Source organism: Periophthalmus magnuspinnatus, chromosome 16 (assembly GCF_009829125.3).
Source record: "Periophthalmus magnuspinnatus isolate fPerMag1 chromosome 16, fPerMag1.2.pri, whole genome shotgun sequence".
NCBI lineage: Eukaryota > Metazoa > Chordata > Actinopteri > Gobiiformes > Gobiidae > Periophthalmus > Periophthalmus magnuspinnatus.
In genome coordinates this window covers 25,631,412-25,649,637 of record NC_047141.1, presented here as the reverse complement: position 1 = coordinate 25,649,637, position 18,226 = coordinate 25,631,412, and the positions used below count along the sequence as shown (strand labels likewise).

Sequence of the window (18,226 nt, the reverse complement as noted above, 5' to 3'; positions counted from 1 at the left end):
ACACAAAAACCCTGAAATATGAACTGACAAACTAACACAAGAATCACATTTCAAAGCATGTACAGATCTAAACTACAGGAGGAGCGGTTTATGCAGAATAAGACTGGAGATTTGGTTGTTTGTGGAGGAAATTATGATACCGCAAAATGTTGCCTTTACAATTTGCTAATTTAGTTTCAAATGAGATAAATCTTGCAACCCGACTGTTAAGATATTATATGGATAATAAATACATTTTTGCAAAAACTACTACAACTAGAAATCCAGGCACAGGCACATATTGCAGCTACTATCATTACCAAAACAATTATATCTACTACTGCTAATACCAATGGTGGAACGTAATGAAGTAAAAGTGCTGTACTGTACTACTGTGAATCTTAGGTATCTGTACTTTACTTAAGTACATTTTAAAGTGGATACTTTTTACTTTTACTTACTTTACATTTGAGAGAGGGTATCTGTACTTTTTACTCCACTACATTTTTGAGCAGGACTGTAAAAGTAAAAGTATTTTTTGCTACAGTTTGAGACCTGCTGAAAAGCCTGAGGGGTTTATTTTGAACACGGCATAATTATGAGCAACAAACAAAAATATACAAATTAAAACAACTAAAAAAAACAATCAATTCAAGTGTTTCAAATCTCAATACATTTGAATATTTGACACTTTGTTAGATGTCAAGACTGGCGCAAAATACTTTTACTTTTTACTCTTTAAGTCAATTTTGAAATGGTTAATTTGACTGAAGTAGTTTTTTTCCATGTGATACTTTTACTTGTACTTGAGTATTTTTTTGTTCCAAGTACTTCTTCCAGCACTGGCTAAAACTGTACTTCTTGATTCCATCTTAACCATCAGTAATAGGTTCACCTTTGATTCTCCAGAAGTGCATTTTAAACTGAATCATTTTAAAACACTTGAAAACTCGTCGAGTCGATTTTTTTCCTTCATATTATAAGGTAAAATCACTCTATATCCGGCTGTACTTTGTAACTCATCTGAGCTTGCTGTTTTCTTCTGTTCTGCATCTTCTCTTTGCATATGAGCCTTGTTTATCCCGTCTCCAGCTCCTAAAAACTGTGACTTGAGCTTTGCAATTAAACCAGACAGCCCATGCACTCACTTGTTGCAGAAACACATCGAACTCCGTGTACAAGTCTCCTCCTCAGTAGTGTGAAAAAGCGATTAGATTGTCGCCGTTACCTTGATCAGCAATGCCAGGAATAGTTGAGATGGAGTTGTCAGATGAGCTGAAAGCCTGTATTTCCAGAGGCAGAATTGTTGTAGACTTAAGAGCGGCGGTTTGTATGCTGTCTGAATCCATTTGTCCGTGAAAACACACACTCAATATTTGATCACTGCTGACAGCCGAGTGGCGCTGAAGAGGCATAAAGCATAAGGCTGTGATGTTCGCATAATTAATGTTGCTGAGCCATGTTAATTAAATTCATTAATCAAAGTGCTTAACTGTGATAGGTGTTGTGCAGGTGGCTGTATCGTTTAACAGCAACTATGGGCCGGAGGAGTGTAGGACTCGTAAAGAGACACTTACTGTTCAATAACACAACATTATTTTCGCCCACGTTTAACTATTAGGAACATTTCAGACTGACTACTTTCGAATTTCTCAGATTACTACGAGGGTTGTTAAAAAAATCACTTCCCAGATACCACTAATTACATAGACTGTATAAAGAAGTGGATTAAATGAGCGTGAATTCACCGATAGTGTTCAGCTCCAGTCAAAAGAAGCTCATCGAGGCTAACAGTTATAGCGGCGAATTTGGAGCCGATTCCATATTTAGAAATCCGACCGCGAGTATCATAGCAACCAAAGCGTGAATCCAGAGCGAGGCTGTTGAAGGTAACACCGCTTCCCGCCTGCACCGCTGGTTTAGCAGGTCAAACCTGTTGCTAATGGTACTGGGAGGTAATTCGGGGAAAGAAGGCAGTTGATTTGTCTGTTATTAATGTTCATATCTTGAATTACGGACAAAATAGCAAGTAAACTGGAGCCAGAGTCAATGGAGCGTCGGAGCCGATGAAGTACGCTCATGGTTTAATTGGAGCGACGAGTCTAGCAGGTTAGCTATGTCCATCTATACATACATCTATACAGCCTATGACTAATTACGATTAAAACTAGATACTAAAATAATCAGAAATGTGACTTTTCCTAAATGTTAAGTGAATGGTGTTGATCTATGACAATTCTGTAAAAAAACAACATGGTCATATTAAAATAAGTTAATAAGAAAATAATTAAAAAACCTCTACCTCTCCCACAATGAGGAAATTATAGTGTTGCGACGCAAAGTGTAAAAACAGCAGGACAATACGAATTGTGTAAGACAAAAGAAAAACATGCAAACCTGATGCTGATAAAACGTTTGCACATCCCATTTGAACATCTCCCAACTCTGGATATAATGAATACTGAGGTACTTTTTTGTACTTTGTTGCACTTTTGGATTGAGACCCATGTGGAATTTGCCAGTGATAAAATTAGAGGCAACATTGATTTTTTTTAATTGAAGGAATTTCAGCCAACTTGAGGTTATTATTACTTTGGCGTTTGGTGAAGAAAGTCAGACATCTCAAATTGTGCTTGGTAAAAATAGTACATCTTCATGTGTCTGTTACCAGTATGAGAGTAAGACAGCATTGTGGTGTAACTTAATGATTATTTCACAGAGCACAGAGCACAGAACGTTTATTAAAAGGCTAGTTTGAGTTTGGATTTAGATAAAAGAGAAGTCATCCAGACATAGTATTATTCTTAATTAAGAGCAAATCTGGATCGATGAAATACCTACAATATTTGGAGACTTTTAAGCAAAACTAGGACACACCCAGGTTGGGATGGTTGGTATGAATAAAATTGTGAAAAGGCCGTGTAATATTGTCCATTCTTAACTCATTTTCTGGGACAGTTATAATCTGAAGGACTTCTGTCAGTTTTGCCTTATGCTCATTTTCAAGTATGTTTTTTTCTGTATTTTAGCTAAACAAATGACAATATCTTCCTCCCTTTACTGCTACTGGGGATCAGATTGGTCAAAAACAGGGACACCTGGGACATCTCTTGAATAAAACTGGGACAAATCAACGGTTAAACCTACTGGGACAGGGGACACAGGGCTCAAAACTGGGACTGTCCCAGGTAAACGGGACGTCTGATCACCATAAGTAAAATGCACCTGGTTAATGTGTTTAGGACAATCCAGAGGGCCACACACAGGACAATAAAGTGAATCATTCAGAGTTTGACATCGGTCTGACAGAGCCTCCTCGTCTTTGAGAAGTTGTGGAACATGAATCAAAACATTTGTTATTTAGGTTTTGGTAAGAGAATTTTTTAAATGCATAGTAAAAGTATATGAGTTTTTGTGCCAATTCAGCAGGAAGCCTAAGGGCCATTAAAATGTGCTCCCCAGGCCATAGTGCAGTTTAGAAATATAAACTGATATTCAAGTAATATAACTTTTAGGTTTGTAAAAGTCCAGACAACCTTAAATCCTCGTGATCACTATATCACTACAGCACATCCTGGTTCTTTTACAAAAATATTCCGATTGTTTGCAGCATGAACAGCGTCAAATACTGCTGTGTATTCTGTTTGGTCATACCCATCCATTCATTGACCATATGCACAATAAGCTATAAAAACACTGGTGTGTGGCTACAATTCCCAAACAGAAAATGTGTCAAATTTGTTCAGCCGTTATCCCAGACGAGTGTGCCAAACCCTAATCCATTTACCATATGGTTCTGATCTGTGTTTACAACAGCGCCAGCACAAAAGCGGAAACACTTTTGGAAATCAATGGTGGTTCAAATGGAAAAACTTGCCTAACAAGACTATAATTAAACACAAAAGAACTGTATAAATCTGAAGACATATGCTTTTTCTGGTACTTAATATTAAACTATAACATATGTGTGGCCGTTTATGCAAAATTCCTTGTCTTTTATGCTTGAAGAATCAAAATTTTAAACCGTATGATCTGGAGTTTAGCTTTTTAAATAATCGCAAGTACAGAGCAGTGGGCGGAGCTAAGAGGTAGGTGAAAAGTAAATGTGATTTCTGAGCACTCAAGCCTTTATTGCAAGACTTAAACATGGACAAATCAATCAAAATACAACTGGAAGTAGGATAAGGATCGTCTATTGTTATAACACGGCTCAAATCTTGTGCAAGTAGATTTCGCACAATGTGTAAAATGTCACTTTCTTTGTTGAATAAGATACTACTCCAATGATTAAAGTCACTTCTATACTTAGGCTGGATATGCTTGTTCTGCCGGGGCACTTTGACAGGGTTACACCAGCTGTAGCAGGTTAATTGCATGTGACAGGTGCGACCACGTTCTAAATGTAGAAACTCTCCCTGGACTTTACGTTTTTTCCCATGAACACATTTGATCTCATTATTTTCCGAGGCAAATGCCAAAGTAGTGAGTAAAACACTTTGAGCTCGACCCCTTTCGTCTCCACAGCCGCTAAAGACGTTACATCACGCGGAGCTGTGTAGGTTTGTGCTCGGACGTATTTGTAGAAGTGGGATAAACACAAAATGGGCATAAGTGGTTTAAATGTCCTTTCCATATATTGTATTTGTGTAATAATGACAGCGTAGCAAGTGCTGGCCATTGTGTTCTTGGCATAAACAGATTGAAGCTATTAGTGAAGTGGTAAATGGTCACGTTGTTATAATAGCGCTTTTCCACGGCACTCGAAGCGCTTTGCATCGAGAAGCCGCTCACCCTTTCGTACGCGGGTGTACGCAGACAAGGTGGGTTAAGTGTCTTGCTCAAGGACACAACAACAGCATTTATCTCCGGGAGCTGAAACTTGTGGGTCAGTGGATGCGACCGCCAACGTTCGGATCAGTGGAGAAAAACTCTACCAATTGCGCTACTGTCATCGTAGTAAATAAGGCACAGCAAGGATAAAGTGGAGGGTTTTTTTTGATAATACAGACAGAAATCTTGCAGTTGTAAATGTAGTTTTCACGGTAATTACAAATTAGGACTGTTGCCATAGCAGTTAACAATTAAAAAACGAAAGATTCTAGGTTTTAAATGGGCAAAAGTTGTCACAATGGCAGCCTTAAAGAGCAAAAAAACACAAAATTCACAGGTTTAAGGTATCGTTTTAGTAAGGAAGTTTAATCTCTGTATTTGACCCATTCTTCAGTGTCATTGGGGCATAGGTCCAGGTCTACAGGGGTGCAAAAGGGTACATTGCAACCTCGTTTTAATATATTTGCCCCTTTATTTTAAACCGGTTAGGTTAAGTAATTAGGCTTAAACTTGGAACTGGAATGCACCCTCTTTCAGTTTGATTTGGATGTTTTTGGTCCATTGCTCTATTCATTCAACCCAACTCGAACAGCAATGGACTATGATCTACAAAAATACAGACATTTTTCAACTGAATAAAATTAAAATCTGTGCTTCACACCTCAAAAAACACAGAATCTGCTAAAACTCTCCAGGCTCCGCGCTAAAATTATCTTTGACCATTTCAATTACTGCAAATATTCATCGCCCAAAAAAGAGAGAAAGGAAAATCATTATTTATTAAAGCGCTCTTAACAGCCTTTTCACACCTGGCTTAAGCTGCTGCTCTGCTGAAGGAGAGAAAAAGCCCTTCTCTCTGCCATAAAGTAGTAAATCCCTCATCAGGATGGCTTCATTTAGCCGTGATGTGCTCCCAGTGAACACATATATACGCGGTGTTCATTACTCCAGATGCCCCGCCAGCACAGAGGTGGCCCACTCCTCATGATTGGATGATTTCCTGGCTGTGACTCTGAGCCCACGAGGCAAATCGATACCACACACACTCACGCTACAATCAATGTATATTAGTTACCAGTCTGTGGATTTCAGCGGAGAGGAGAGCCACCAGTTCAGCTTCTCGTACCGACGCTTTCCTCCTGACCAAAATCCAAAAACTGTGTGGAATGAACAGATTTTAAACGTATGAAAATGTCTCTAAACAGCCAAAGTTAGACTGAGCTATTGACTATTGACTATATACTGACGATATAAGGTTAAATGTGGACTATGACTTTTCTGGTAGAGGTGAAGTTTGTTATTTCACTAACAAAATCATTTTTTAAAAGCCTATTAGGAGTTTATTATTAAAATTGTGTGACAAGGTAATTGCTTTACCTATTGACCTTTTTTTTTTTTTTTTTAAATCAAATTTTTATTCGATTTTTAAAAATGTTTTTATCAAATTTTTATTCTCATTTTTATCTCGTTCAGTGTCCTTGGGTGTTTTGAAAGGCACTTATAAATAAAATGCATTATTATTATTATTACAATGGCACAGGATCTGGCAACAAAAATAGCAGTCCTACCTCATAAGGAAATCTATCTATAATTTCTGTGTTCTACCTTTTCTCACGTTTAAACCTTCCTGAAAACTAAACCAAACCCACTTTTGAGTTTTGTTACATTTTAACAAAAAAGCCACATAATTACAGCTACTGAGAATATGCAGTAATCTCATTGTGCTTTTGAACTATTTACTTATAGCCATCGACTGTATAAAAAAGTGGACTGAGTGAAGTGAGAGCGACATCACCCACAGCGTTCAGCTCCAGTCAAACAAAGTTCACTGAGGCAAATTCGGAGCCGAGTCCCATATTCGGAGCTGCTAGTTTCAGGGTGCAGACGCTTAGCAATACTGTCAATCAAACCTGTTGCTAATGTTAGCAGGAGCGACCTCGGGGAAAGAAGCACCTGATTTGTCTGTTTCTGATTTTAATATGTTGACTTATGGACACAATAGAGAAATAAAAATAAAAAATAACCAGCAGCAGGTTAATACAAACACTTTAAAACTAAAATAACGAGCCTGACAGCAGCAGTTACGGAGAGGAGGTGGCAGTTTTTCAATAGAAAGTGAACTGGAGCTAGGAAGCGTGCCCATGCTCACTTCCTATTTGGAGCGCGGAGGCCAGAAGGTTAGCTATGTCCATTTATATTTACCGCCTATGCTTATAACCTTTTTGACCATGGCTCTTGGACTTCTACATCTATTTACTGACAACGAGATCTTTGCAATGCCTGAGCTGAACAGTTATGACACTGTGCCGGTATCATTTAAAGTCCACAGTCTACAGACCCCCAAAGCCATGTGTATCTTATAGTGTATGTAATGCGATCACCTCCACTCAGTGTTTAAGTGTGTATCTTCTCCTCTGCCAGTTTCTCTGCGCTTCTGTCCATTTCCTCTCACCTCTGCCACTCGGAGCAGGCGCATTACAGAGGCAAATTGGGGCCAATAGACACTCGACAACCCAGAGCTTACCAAACAGAACCGGGTCAAACGAGACGCCAAAGAGATGGGATCAAACTGGGAGCTGGGAAGAAAAAGAGGGATTTATGGAGGAGGAGAAGACGGGATGGACGGAGAGAAGCGGCGAAAGGGAGAGAGAGAGAGAGAGAAGGGACGAGAGAAAGAAGTGACAAGCTCAAATTAAATTCCCATCATGTCAGAGTAGAACAGAATTCAATAGTGTTTATTGGCAGCCCCTCGCCTCAGGGAAATTACATTCTGAAGCAGAGCATGAATGCACACACACACACACACACACACACATATATACACACACCATGTACACAGACCTAAACCTGTGCGTTGTAAACTCAGAGAAAATCCTGGTTGCAGACAAGCACTTAACCCCCACAGCCTGGACCATGTGCTATTTACTAATACAAAGATCAGCCACTACATTACGACCACCCGCCCCCTTAGACTTAGAGTTATAAGGTTCAATCTGCCTTCTGGGTAGTTGTCATAGAGCACAGTGGAATTGCGAAATGGGTTTTTGCTCATATAAACCTTAAAAAACGACCAAACGCTATAAATTCTTGATAAAAAGTGTATAGAAGGTAATCAGAAAAATGAATTTCAATAAAATGTATAATTCTAAGGGGACCTGTCTCGCCCCAACAGACTGTACTGCATTATGTATTCAAATGGATTGGTAATAAAACCAGACTTTTGGCAGAAACCTGAATCGACCAATAGAACTTTTGATCACAGACAAGAATTATAATTTTGGAGATATTCTGAACTAGCCGTCGTAATTAGTCTCTTGTCAAAGCATTTCTCATTTTCCTGTCCGGTAAGAAATTAACAAATTACTTGCAATTATGTTGAGTTGAACTGTATTATCCGCAAATTGTCAGGCCAAAGCAGTTAATACGAAGCAAATATCTGCTCAACCAATCACAGAGCAGTTAAGAAAAAGCTAATATCTGATCATCCAATCATAGAGCAGTTAATAACAAGCAAATATCTCATCAGCCAATCACAGAGCAGTTAATACAAAGACATGTTTAACCAAAAAAAGACTTGACACAGCTTTAAAGGTCCACTATGTAACGTTTCTAGTGGAGGATGTGTCACCTGCTTGTCTACAGAGAGATGTTGTTGCATTGCTTGGAATGTTCCACTGTATGGCATTAAACTTATCTTTCATGCACTTATTAAAGAAGACCTATTGTATTTGTGTCTGATGTATAGCTGTAATCTACGACACCCGTGGATCATTATGTTGCCATTTGCACATTTTAAATCGCAATATTCATCTAAAACAACTTAATAAAAGAAACAAGTACGATGACTTCTGCGTTAGAAAACTGCGGTGCCCAATGAGAGCTGACATCGCTTTAAATGTCATCACAACAAAGAGCCATGGAGCTGTCGGCCTCTCCTATGAATAGCTGCAGATCACACTAGCGAATAACGGATTTTTTTTTTCCTTCACTTGTATCACGGTGACTACGCAACACTGCCGAATCCTGCGCGTATCATCGATTAAGAAAGTAAAACTGAAGAACGAAGTAAGTACAGAGCAGTGGGCGGTGAAAATAGAGATTGGGGAGAAATATGGCGCCTTGAAAATAAGCGATTAAAGATTACTCGAATATTCACTTCAAAAACGACTTCAAGAGGGTAAATGAGAAGGCGAAACAACTACAGCATGGTTAAAAGCTCTGTAAAGTTCATTTTGCGTAATAGGTCTGCTTTAATGGCATTCTGTGGAACATTTCAGGCAAAGCAATATCATCATGGAAAAGCAGGTAGCAGACTTACCACGGGGAAAGTTAAACAGTGGATACTTTGAACACAGCATGGACTTTTTAATATTTGAGAAACAAGTCTGGACATTTTGCAAAGACTAATTGGAGCAAGAAAATGTCAATGGTTGGCAGTTAACTAGTTGAAATATCTTGTTGATAACAGAGATCAGAGGAAAGGGTCAGGCTTTTTATGAGTAAAAACAGCGGTATTTCATATAAACACAAAATATATGGTGCGTTTTCTTTATTGGGTACAAGGTAGTCTTAATAAAGTAATGATAACTTACAAATAACTTACATTTAGACGTTTCTTATCATCCCTCGTGCACAAAGTCATGCATTTAAGCTGCGCTATTTGTCTCCTAGCCGCAATTGTCACTTTCAAGTCACTCTATTTGCATCCTATTATTACCATTATGTATTAAATGCATCCCTGGGCGCAAGTTGCCGTGGGGACAGTGCTGCGGCTCCTTTTGTCCGACCTCCGGCAGCACTTCTTTAATGGGAAGCGGTTTAATAGTTCTCCCATGTGGAGGCTATTACAGCTGATGTGCCCGAATGCAGATTGGCTCTAAACGGCTAACAATGTGCCATCTCATGCCCCATCCCGGCCTTTATGTCTCTGTCTGTTTAGATCTACATTCTAGGCTTTTCCTACCCCTCCAAAGACGTCTTCTCACTTGTTTCCCTTCATGTTTTTTTTTTTCTTCCAGGAGCGTGTGGAGAGAGCCCTGGGTTGCTCAGTGGAGGATCTGAAAGCTCTTTTCTACTGTGAGCTGTGCGACAAGCAGTACCTGAGACACCAAGAGTTTGACAACCACATCAACTCCTACGACCATGCGCACAAGCAGGTAACGCCATGACAACAGGACGCAAATAGATACGGGCTGAGTTGATTGTGTTGCTAGAATCAAGCAATTTTACATTTTCATTTAAGTGTGCCCGGTGGGTTATGTGACTCCCAGCGGGTGACAGTGGGAGTATGACAACTGCCATCATCTGTTAGAAGTGACACCCGGAGGGGCCAGACACAGCAGCGCTCACAATTACACAAGTCTCAGAACAGCAGCAACCAAACAAGAAAATGTAATTTATAAAAGACTATTATGAAGCCTTGGGTTGGGCATCTATTTTAAGCCTTAACTACAGTGACCCTCGGAGTGTTAGCCTTGTATCGCTATAGACTCATGTACTGCTGTTTGGACCACCATGGCCACAGTGTAATCAGCCTGACATGGGCCACATCAAAGCTCCACAGCATCAAAGTCATTTACACATCAACCAGAACCACATCCCTCACATCAGCAAACAAGTGTGAAGGCAATTCATGTCAAGCGTGTGATAAACTGTAGTAAACATCCATGTTTCCTCCTCTATGAGATACTGAGCAGCGTTGTTACAATAGTGTAAGTATACTGCTTTACAAGTGAATGGCACATATTCACAGCAGTTTGCTTCAGCACTCAGTCTGAGCCCAACGGTGATGGTTTGAAGAGGACGTGCTCTCCACTGCATCTAAAAGTCAAATTCAAAAGTATATACTTGCACAATGCTTTATATTTAAAGCTTAGTATATATACATGGAAATGTCCATATGATTCTAATCTGTTCAATTGGACAGATCAGTGTAATGACATAGAGAGAGTCCATTTACTATGAACCATGACACACGGAGCTTTGTATGTTTGGAGTCTGGGTTGTGAGGTGGTGCATTAGGACACGCCCACAGCAGGTATCGTCTCCACTGTGGTGGACTCCTGTAGCAGTGCTGTCAGGCAGAACCTCCTCACACAAACAGACTGGATCTAACACACAGGCCCTGCATGAAGCAGCCAAGCAGCTCCCACTTCTGAACGCCCACACTGGGCAACATGAAATAAACATTAAATAAGACTGTTCCCTCACTGTCATTGTTCTTTGAAAATGAATCCAGGCAACTTCAGGCCAATGTTAATGCTTTGTTTTAGCCAGCGGCAGACGCATGAAACGAGCTGTGTGAGGCAGTGAGCTGACAGGAGCCAGTGGCTCTGTACCATCCTGTACACGCATACCCACACACACTTACTGTAGTACACACATATATTGTAGTACACACATATTGGACTACACACACACTTGTACACAGGGCACACATCTGTGGGCGGGCGTACACACTGAGCAGACATAGATGAAACTGTAGCTGCAGACAGCTCCCCTGCAGGAGTATTGGCTTTGGAGAATGGAAGCTGATTGCGTTTCCTCTGTCTCCATTTCTTGTCATCGATTCGGGGATAAACATGTCTGAATGCACTGCTTTATCAGCATTTACCGCTGATTACAGAAATGGCTCATTACATAAGGACTACACTGCCTTTAAATAAAAAAGCAATCGGAGCGTATTAGCATTAGCCTGTATTTGGCATCTCTAAGAAAACTTCATGTGTTATTCCAGAGAGCTGCCGGATCCGTCCCCACTGTGCCTGTGTGTGCCTCATTGTGCAGTCCTTAACACTTCTGAAGGAATATTGATCGGCCTTTGACAGGCGGATTGGGCTTCAGAGCGCTGAGCTTGAGTGGCATGTGAGAGCAGGGTAATATCACATCCCACTGTTAGGACATGCCCTGCTGTTTAAAGCCACACAAACCTGTGTGTGCAGAGAGAAACGTTCTGCTCCATACTTTTGTTTGCCTCTAAATATAGCCACAGGTTTAGCTGCAGTGGGACTTGTTTTTAAGAGGGAACAATAAGCTGGCAGAGTACAAATGCAGGAGGTGGTGAAGAATCCATCTTTATATATTCCATCTTTTACAAGCCTCCCTCTCTGCTCCGCGGACAGCCGCAGCAGCACTTTTTCAGCCTGTTGGCCGCGCCCGCAGTCATTCATTATGAATCGCTCTCTGCGTGAGTGTGATTAATATTTCTATAGAATGAGTTTGGCATCAAAGTACCTACAATATCAAATGCTAACAAGTACATAGTGTAGAATGTACCACGGGGTCAGAATCTAAAGGGCATAATGGGCTATCAACTCAACCTAAAGAGACACACATTGACATGACCTTTTATGAGATATTCTGCCCTAAAAGCGATAACATTTACACACTGACGCAGGAGTACAGTTTCTTCAGAGTCAATGAGACTTTTTTTTGTAATTTGTGAGTTTTATATTATACTTTTGACTGCAGCATCTTCTTCTGTTTGGCAGTGCCTTGTACCCGACACTTGCTTTATTAAAGATAGTCTTTGGCATGGCGCTTGAAAAACAACTTAATAGATTACTTTTAAGATCCTTAAATAGCTTTTATTCACAATGGAGCATATCATTATGACTCCTGACAGGAGATGTGCACACATCACATTTCTTCATTATTGCATTATTGAGTTGGGATGCATATGTGTATTAGCTTTTTTCTGATCTTTACCAGAAAAAGACAGCCTTTCTGTATAAGGATCAAATGGGTAAAGGGAGAGGTTTTAGTCATTGTGTGGCGTTTTACATTTGGGACGATTGCCAAGCTTGTAAAATGCAATAAACCAAATATAGAAATATTACTAAGGCCGGTCACAAAACCACTTTTTGAGGTGCTATATGTCGTTACAGAAAATATTACAATAAATGGTAATATTATTTAATGCCCCAGTCTTTAAAACAGTTTAAGACTGCACTGAACACCCACCTCTCCCCACTGGCATTTAATAGAAGCTCGACAAGATATCTTGGTGTTTTATTTTATTTTTTTTCCTATGTATCATGTTATCAGTATATTTGTTTTTTGTTGATTTTTATGTGAATCCCTTTGGTCAGCTAAAGTTTTTTAAATGTGCTATATGAATTTAGTTGAATTGACTTAGGATAGTCCCCAAAGCACATATTCTAAATATATATTTGAAAAAAAACATGAACTGCAATAAATAAAATCTTTAGTGAGTATCTATATATGCTCCTTTTTCAAACTTTTACAGCTCAAATTTTATCGTACTTCTAAATAAATAAATTAAATAAAGTTCCCTGATGGTGAAAAGTATATACTGTAAATATTGATCCCCAAATATATTGTTCCAACAGTCATGTAGTGTTTGATAGTCATTTTCCGCATGGTCATTTCTGTGATGGTGACGTAAACGGCCTCATGAAGTGCTCTTCATGTCCAACCTCAACTTGCTGAAAAAGCTGTTTCATCTTCATTGTTATTATCTTAAAGTTACGCCTTACTTGTTTTCAAATTTGTATTTATTTTCCCCGGATGATCGCTCTCAAAACACACCGTATAGAATATAGATTACATTTCAGGCTATAGTACCTACAGTTAGCAGGTAGAATGCAGCCTACAAAGCCTGTCTGTTGTCAATGGGATGTTTGGCTTGATGCTCTAATATAAATAGACAGGCGCTTGTGTGAGAATCAGCAGAGATTAACCTGAAAAACTGTCAGCTCTGGCTCTGATCTGTGAGTGAACGCGAGCGGGTCTATAAATAAATATGATGTATGAAAGGCTAATCTGATGAATACTGCTGCGCTAGGATAACACTCAATCTATGGTGTAATCCCACTACAAAATAGATCAACAACATTCCACGTATATATAGGCTACGCACGCAGCACACTCATCAAAAGATACTGAGTGAAAGAAAGGGGTTTCAACAGTTTATGTAGACCTACTGCTCATAAAATGGTTTTCAGGCATAATTATAAACAGTAAGAAACCAAGCTATTGCAATGACGCATTTAGTAGAGTTAAAATACTCAAGTCAATCAACGTATTGTAATGATCTGAGTTTGTGTTTAGCTCAGAGTTGTTTAGCACACCTTCTGTTTATGTGTTTATGTCGTTAATGTGATTGCGTTTGACACTCGGTTGCTATGCCGACAAGTTGACGTGAAGGCTCTGTTTGTCAGTAACTGGTCTGTTTGGGAGACCGGCTCGAGCGAGTTGAGATTGCTGTTGTTTTGCTGTTGTTTTGGCGTGGGTTACGGCCTACAGTTGCCCTTAGGCCCTTGTGTTTAGAAAATAAACAACCAGAGGAAATTTGGAGTGTTTCCTTACACTAGAACTCTACAGTATTTACTATACTATCTAGGGCTGCACTGGAATTGAAATCGCAATCGCTGCGATGATTTAGATAATAGACAAATCTCCTGATAATAGACAATAGATAATAGACAAATTTCTTTATAACAGTTGTACCTGTGTGTTAGCCCTCTGCAAACATGTTGAAATTCACAGGACTCTTATATTCGTTTATCAGTTCATTTCCCCATCTCCTCTGAAAAAAATGCTGACACTTCTGGAGTTGTTTACAGTGCTCCCTCATTTAAAACATAAATGCCAAATCTAATCGTGATCCCAACACTATATTTATAACCAAAACGCTGCAGCTCCACAGTCTCACCATTGATGATATTTCGTCAGTGTTATTACAGGCAAATACTACATTGCCATAAGCATCATATACTACGACTACTACCCCTACAATTCTTTTACTACCTCAGCTACTAAAAACTTTTATTGCCAATTGGATGATTACTCATAATATGACTGGTACTCTTGGTATTTAGTGAATGCAATTGAACCTCCCTTTGCTTCGTACAGAGTTCGAGGGCAAGCTCATCAAAAGATATTGAGTGAAAGCAGTGAAATAAAATAAGGGCTAATGTTAAACTTTATATTTATACACAGTAAACAACCACCGGCAAGGAGATTCTTAAAGCAGACCTCTTATGCATAATTGACTTTTCAGAGGTTTTAACCATGTAGTTGTTTCCTTCTCATTTACCCTCTCGAAGTTGTATTTGGAGTGATTCGTGCATGTTTGAGGAATCTTTAATCACTTATTTTCAAGACGCCATATTGCCAATCAATGTATTTTCACCGCTACCGGCAAAAACCCACTGCTCTGTACTCACTCCGTTCTTCAGTTTTGTTTTCTTATTTGGTGATACGTGTAGGTTTTGGCTGTGTGGCGTAGTCGGCTCTTTGTTGTGATGAAGTTTACGTAGACGTCAGCTCCCACTGGGCACCACTCAGCAGATTTGTTTCTTTATAGTCGCTATAGAAAATTGCGATTTAAAATGTACAAATTATAACATATTGATCCACGGGTGTCATAGATTATAACCATACAGGATAAAGAATTGAAGATAATAGTTGCAGCTACCATCACAATTGTTACTAAGCTTATTTTAAAACGCATCATATATTTATGCGTTTCACAGGGATGGAAAAATAGGACTGGTGCCATAGCATTTAAAATATATATGGACCACATCTTTTCTTCTTTATCTTTATGTATACAGGCAGACCCAAAACAAAACAAATACGTATATAAGTCTATTTAAAACATTAAAAACTGCTGCAGGTGTGAGAATAAAAGTTTGTTGCCATTTGTGGGATCAAAGTATCCAATTTTTTCTTGAAATATATTCAATTTTTCTGAAGCAAAACAGTCAAAAGCCTTTATTTTCCCATCTCAGTCGAGGTGTGGCCAGTCCTTTTACTTAAACAATCATGGGATCTTGTATTAAAAGTACATAAAGTATGCAGTATACAGTATAGCGATTAGTTTTTTCCTCTTACCACCAACGCATTTCTTTCTGTCACCAAAGCACCCAGCGATACATTGAAGGTCAGGAAATAATTTCATTCTATACTTGCATAATAAAATACATCTTACTTTATATTCCTACACCCCACTTTGAAGTTAAAAGTGAATCAGACAGGCGATATTGAGTGAGAGCTTTGCAAACTGCTTTTTGAGTCCTGGCTTTTACTTACTACTCGGCTTTTAGGCTCATATATAAACAAAACAACCCACTCCCAGCCGCCTGCCAAACGGAGGTAATGCAGCAGATTAAGTGTGTCAGAAACGGGAAGAGGCATGAATCATTGTTTCCCTGAGAGGACTGGCACACCTAGAACTGCTCTACACTGCAAATACTTTCACAAAATTATATTCGCTTCCTCTGGAAATAGGACCAGTCTGGATTTAGCCTGGGAGTAGACCACCTGCTTGAACAAAATATTACTACTATGAAGTCAGCTGTGAAGGTGTAAGTTTATAAGGCCATATGTGGATGCAACTGTTTCACTATATCCAATTTAACTTTTAAAAACAGAAAAATATGTGTGCGTATCAAGTACTTTATATCTTTAAATGGGCGAGAGTGCTTTAATAGCAGTTACAGTTATCAGTATAATTAGAAGCATAAATAGTACTCATGCTACAGTGATAATAGAGATGATATTTTATATAACAAACAATGGTTTCAAATCAACAATAACTGTCACACATCTCATTTCTCATCTTTATTTTTTAGTTAATGTAAGTGGAAGAAACAGAACAAAGTCAAAAATGAAAAAAGCCAATAATATTTCATCAGTGGTGGAAGAAGTATTCAATTTTGTTACTTAAGTAAAAGTACAGATACCGAAGTACAACATGAAAAATCTACTTAAGTAAAACTATTAAAGTACCGGTTTAAAATTTTACTTAAAGAGTAAACAGTAAAAGTATTTTGCACAGATTTTGAGATCTTAAAAAGCTTCAAATATAGTGATTTTCTTATAAAGATTTGTACTGAATTTTGTTTAACAGAAACAAATGAATTTCTTTGCTTTTCATTGTATACTTGTGTTTGCTCAAATTCTGTTAAAAATAAACCCACAGGCTTTTCAGCAGGTTTCAGACAATAATAAAAAATACTTTTACTTTTCAGTCCTGTTCAAAAATATAGTGGAGTAGAAAGTTTAGATACCTGCAGTCAAATGAAGTAAAGTAAAGGTAAAAATATCCACTTTTGAATCAATTTAAGTAAAGTACAGATACCTGAAATGTTCACCTTAGTATGGTAGTACTTTTACTTTGTTAAGTTCCACCATTGTATCTGTTGAACTCATTTAATATTTGTCCACATGAAGCTTTTGTGAATTGCTGATTCTCGCTGTGGAGAAGAGTAACAAAAAACTGTACTCAAATATAGGTACTTTGTAAAATATAAAAAGTACAGTCTCTGAAAACTACAATACTTTTTAAAGTCACTCAAACAGCTAGAGTACTACCCACCTCTGAGTGACTGAAGTTGTTTCTACTGTGGTAGCAATCAGATCAGCTTCCATCGACATAACAAGTGATTTTAGTTGAGCCATTTTACTTTTTGTGTAATTCTTCTCATTGTGAAGTAACAGCACACACTTAGGAGTGTTTACTGCATTTTACCTCTGGTCTTGACAAACGTTTTCAATTGCTCACAGTTGTTTGGTGTCGACATCAACATTTCCTCCAGCCAAGCGCAGAAACCTCACGCCAGTCAGAACAGAGTCAGGATCATTATAATTAAATGGCTCTTGTCAGTCATCTTCACTATCTGTAATCTCACGTAGAACATTTGGCTGCTGTTTGCTCTCATGCTGCGCTCCAGAGAAAAGCCCTTTCTTCTCTTCTCTATGGAGCTAATTGGACATGAGCTGTGAAGGGGAACATCTGCAGAACAAGTGATGTATGCTGTTTGAAAGACAGCTGCCCACTGAGACTTTTATAAAACTAGACTCATCTTCTACATAGTTTAACCCCATGCAACATCCATACTGATTCTCACCTGACGTCACAATATTTGAAACAGACATGATGAACATGATTAACAATGAGGTAGAAGCTGGTCCATTCTGCAAAGGAATTTACGGTAAAATTGACAAAAAGCAGGTGTTTTGGTTTGGTTTAGGTTGGTAAACTTGTACCTCGAATTATGGGTCCAATCCACCTTAAAGAAACAAACTACTTTTTCACCACAGTTGCAAAAATTGGCAGTTTGTTGTGATTATACCATAAACTGTATAAAGAAGTGCACTAAGTGAGTGTAACGTCACCATAGCGTTCAGCTCCAGTCAAATGAAGCTCATCGAGGCTAAAGCAGTTACAAGGGCAACACTCACGGTCAGAATTCCAAATACGGAATTCCGACCGCTAGTGGACATGCCCTCGTGAGTGTCATAGTAACCAAGGAGCCCGTTCAGAGTGAGGCTGAAGGTAGGGGACAAGTGCTTAGCGATGCTGTCATTCAAACCCGTTGCTAAGGCTAGCAGGAGAGACCTTCAGGGAAAGAAGGCGCCTGATTTGTGTGGTATTAATGTTCCTGTC

General features: G+C 38.9%; 1 protein-coding gene across 1 annotated transcript in view; it reads left to right on the top strand.

The window, feature by feature from the left end:
• LOC117384235 (uncharacterized) overlaps nt 1–18,226 on the top strand; it is a 67,603-nt gene that overhangs the window by 37,929 nt on the left and 11,448 nt on the right. The window contains exon 2 of the mRNA XM_055228094.1: nt 9,828–9,965. Within this exon, the coding sequence (XP_055084069.1) occupies nt 9,828–9,965 (138 nt within the window). The remainder of the gene's footprint in view (nt 1–9,827; nt 9,966–18,226) is intronic.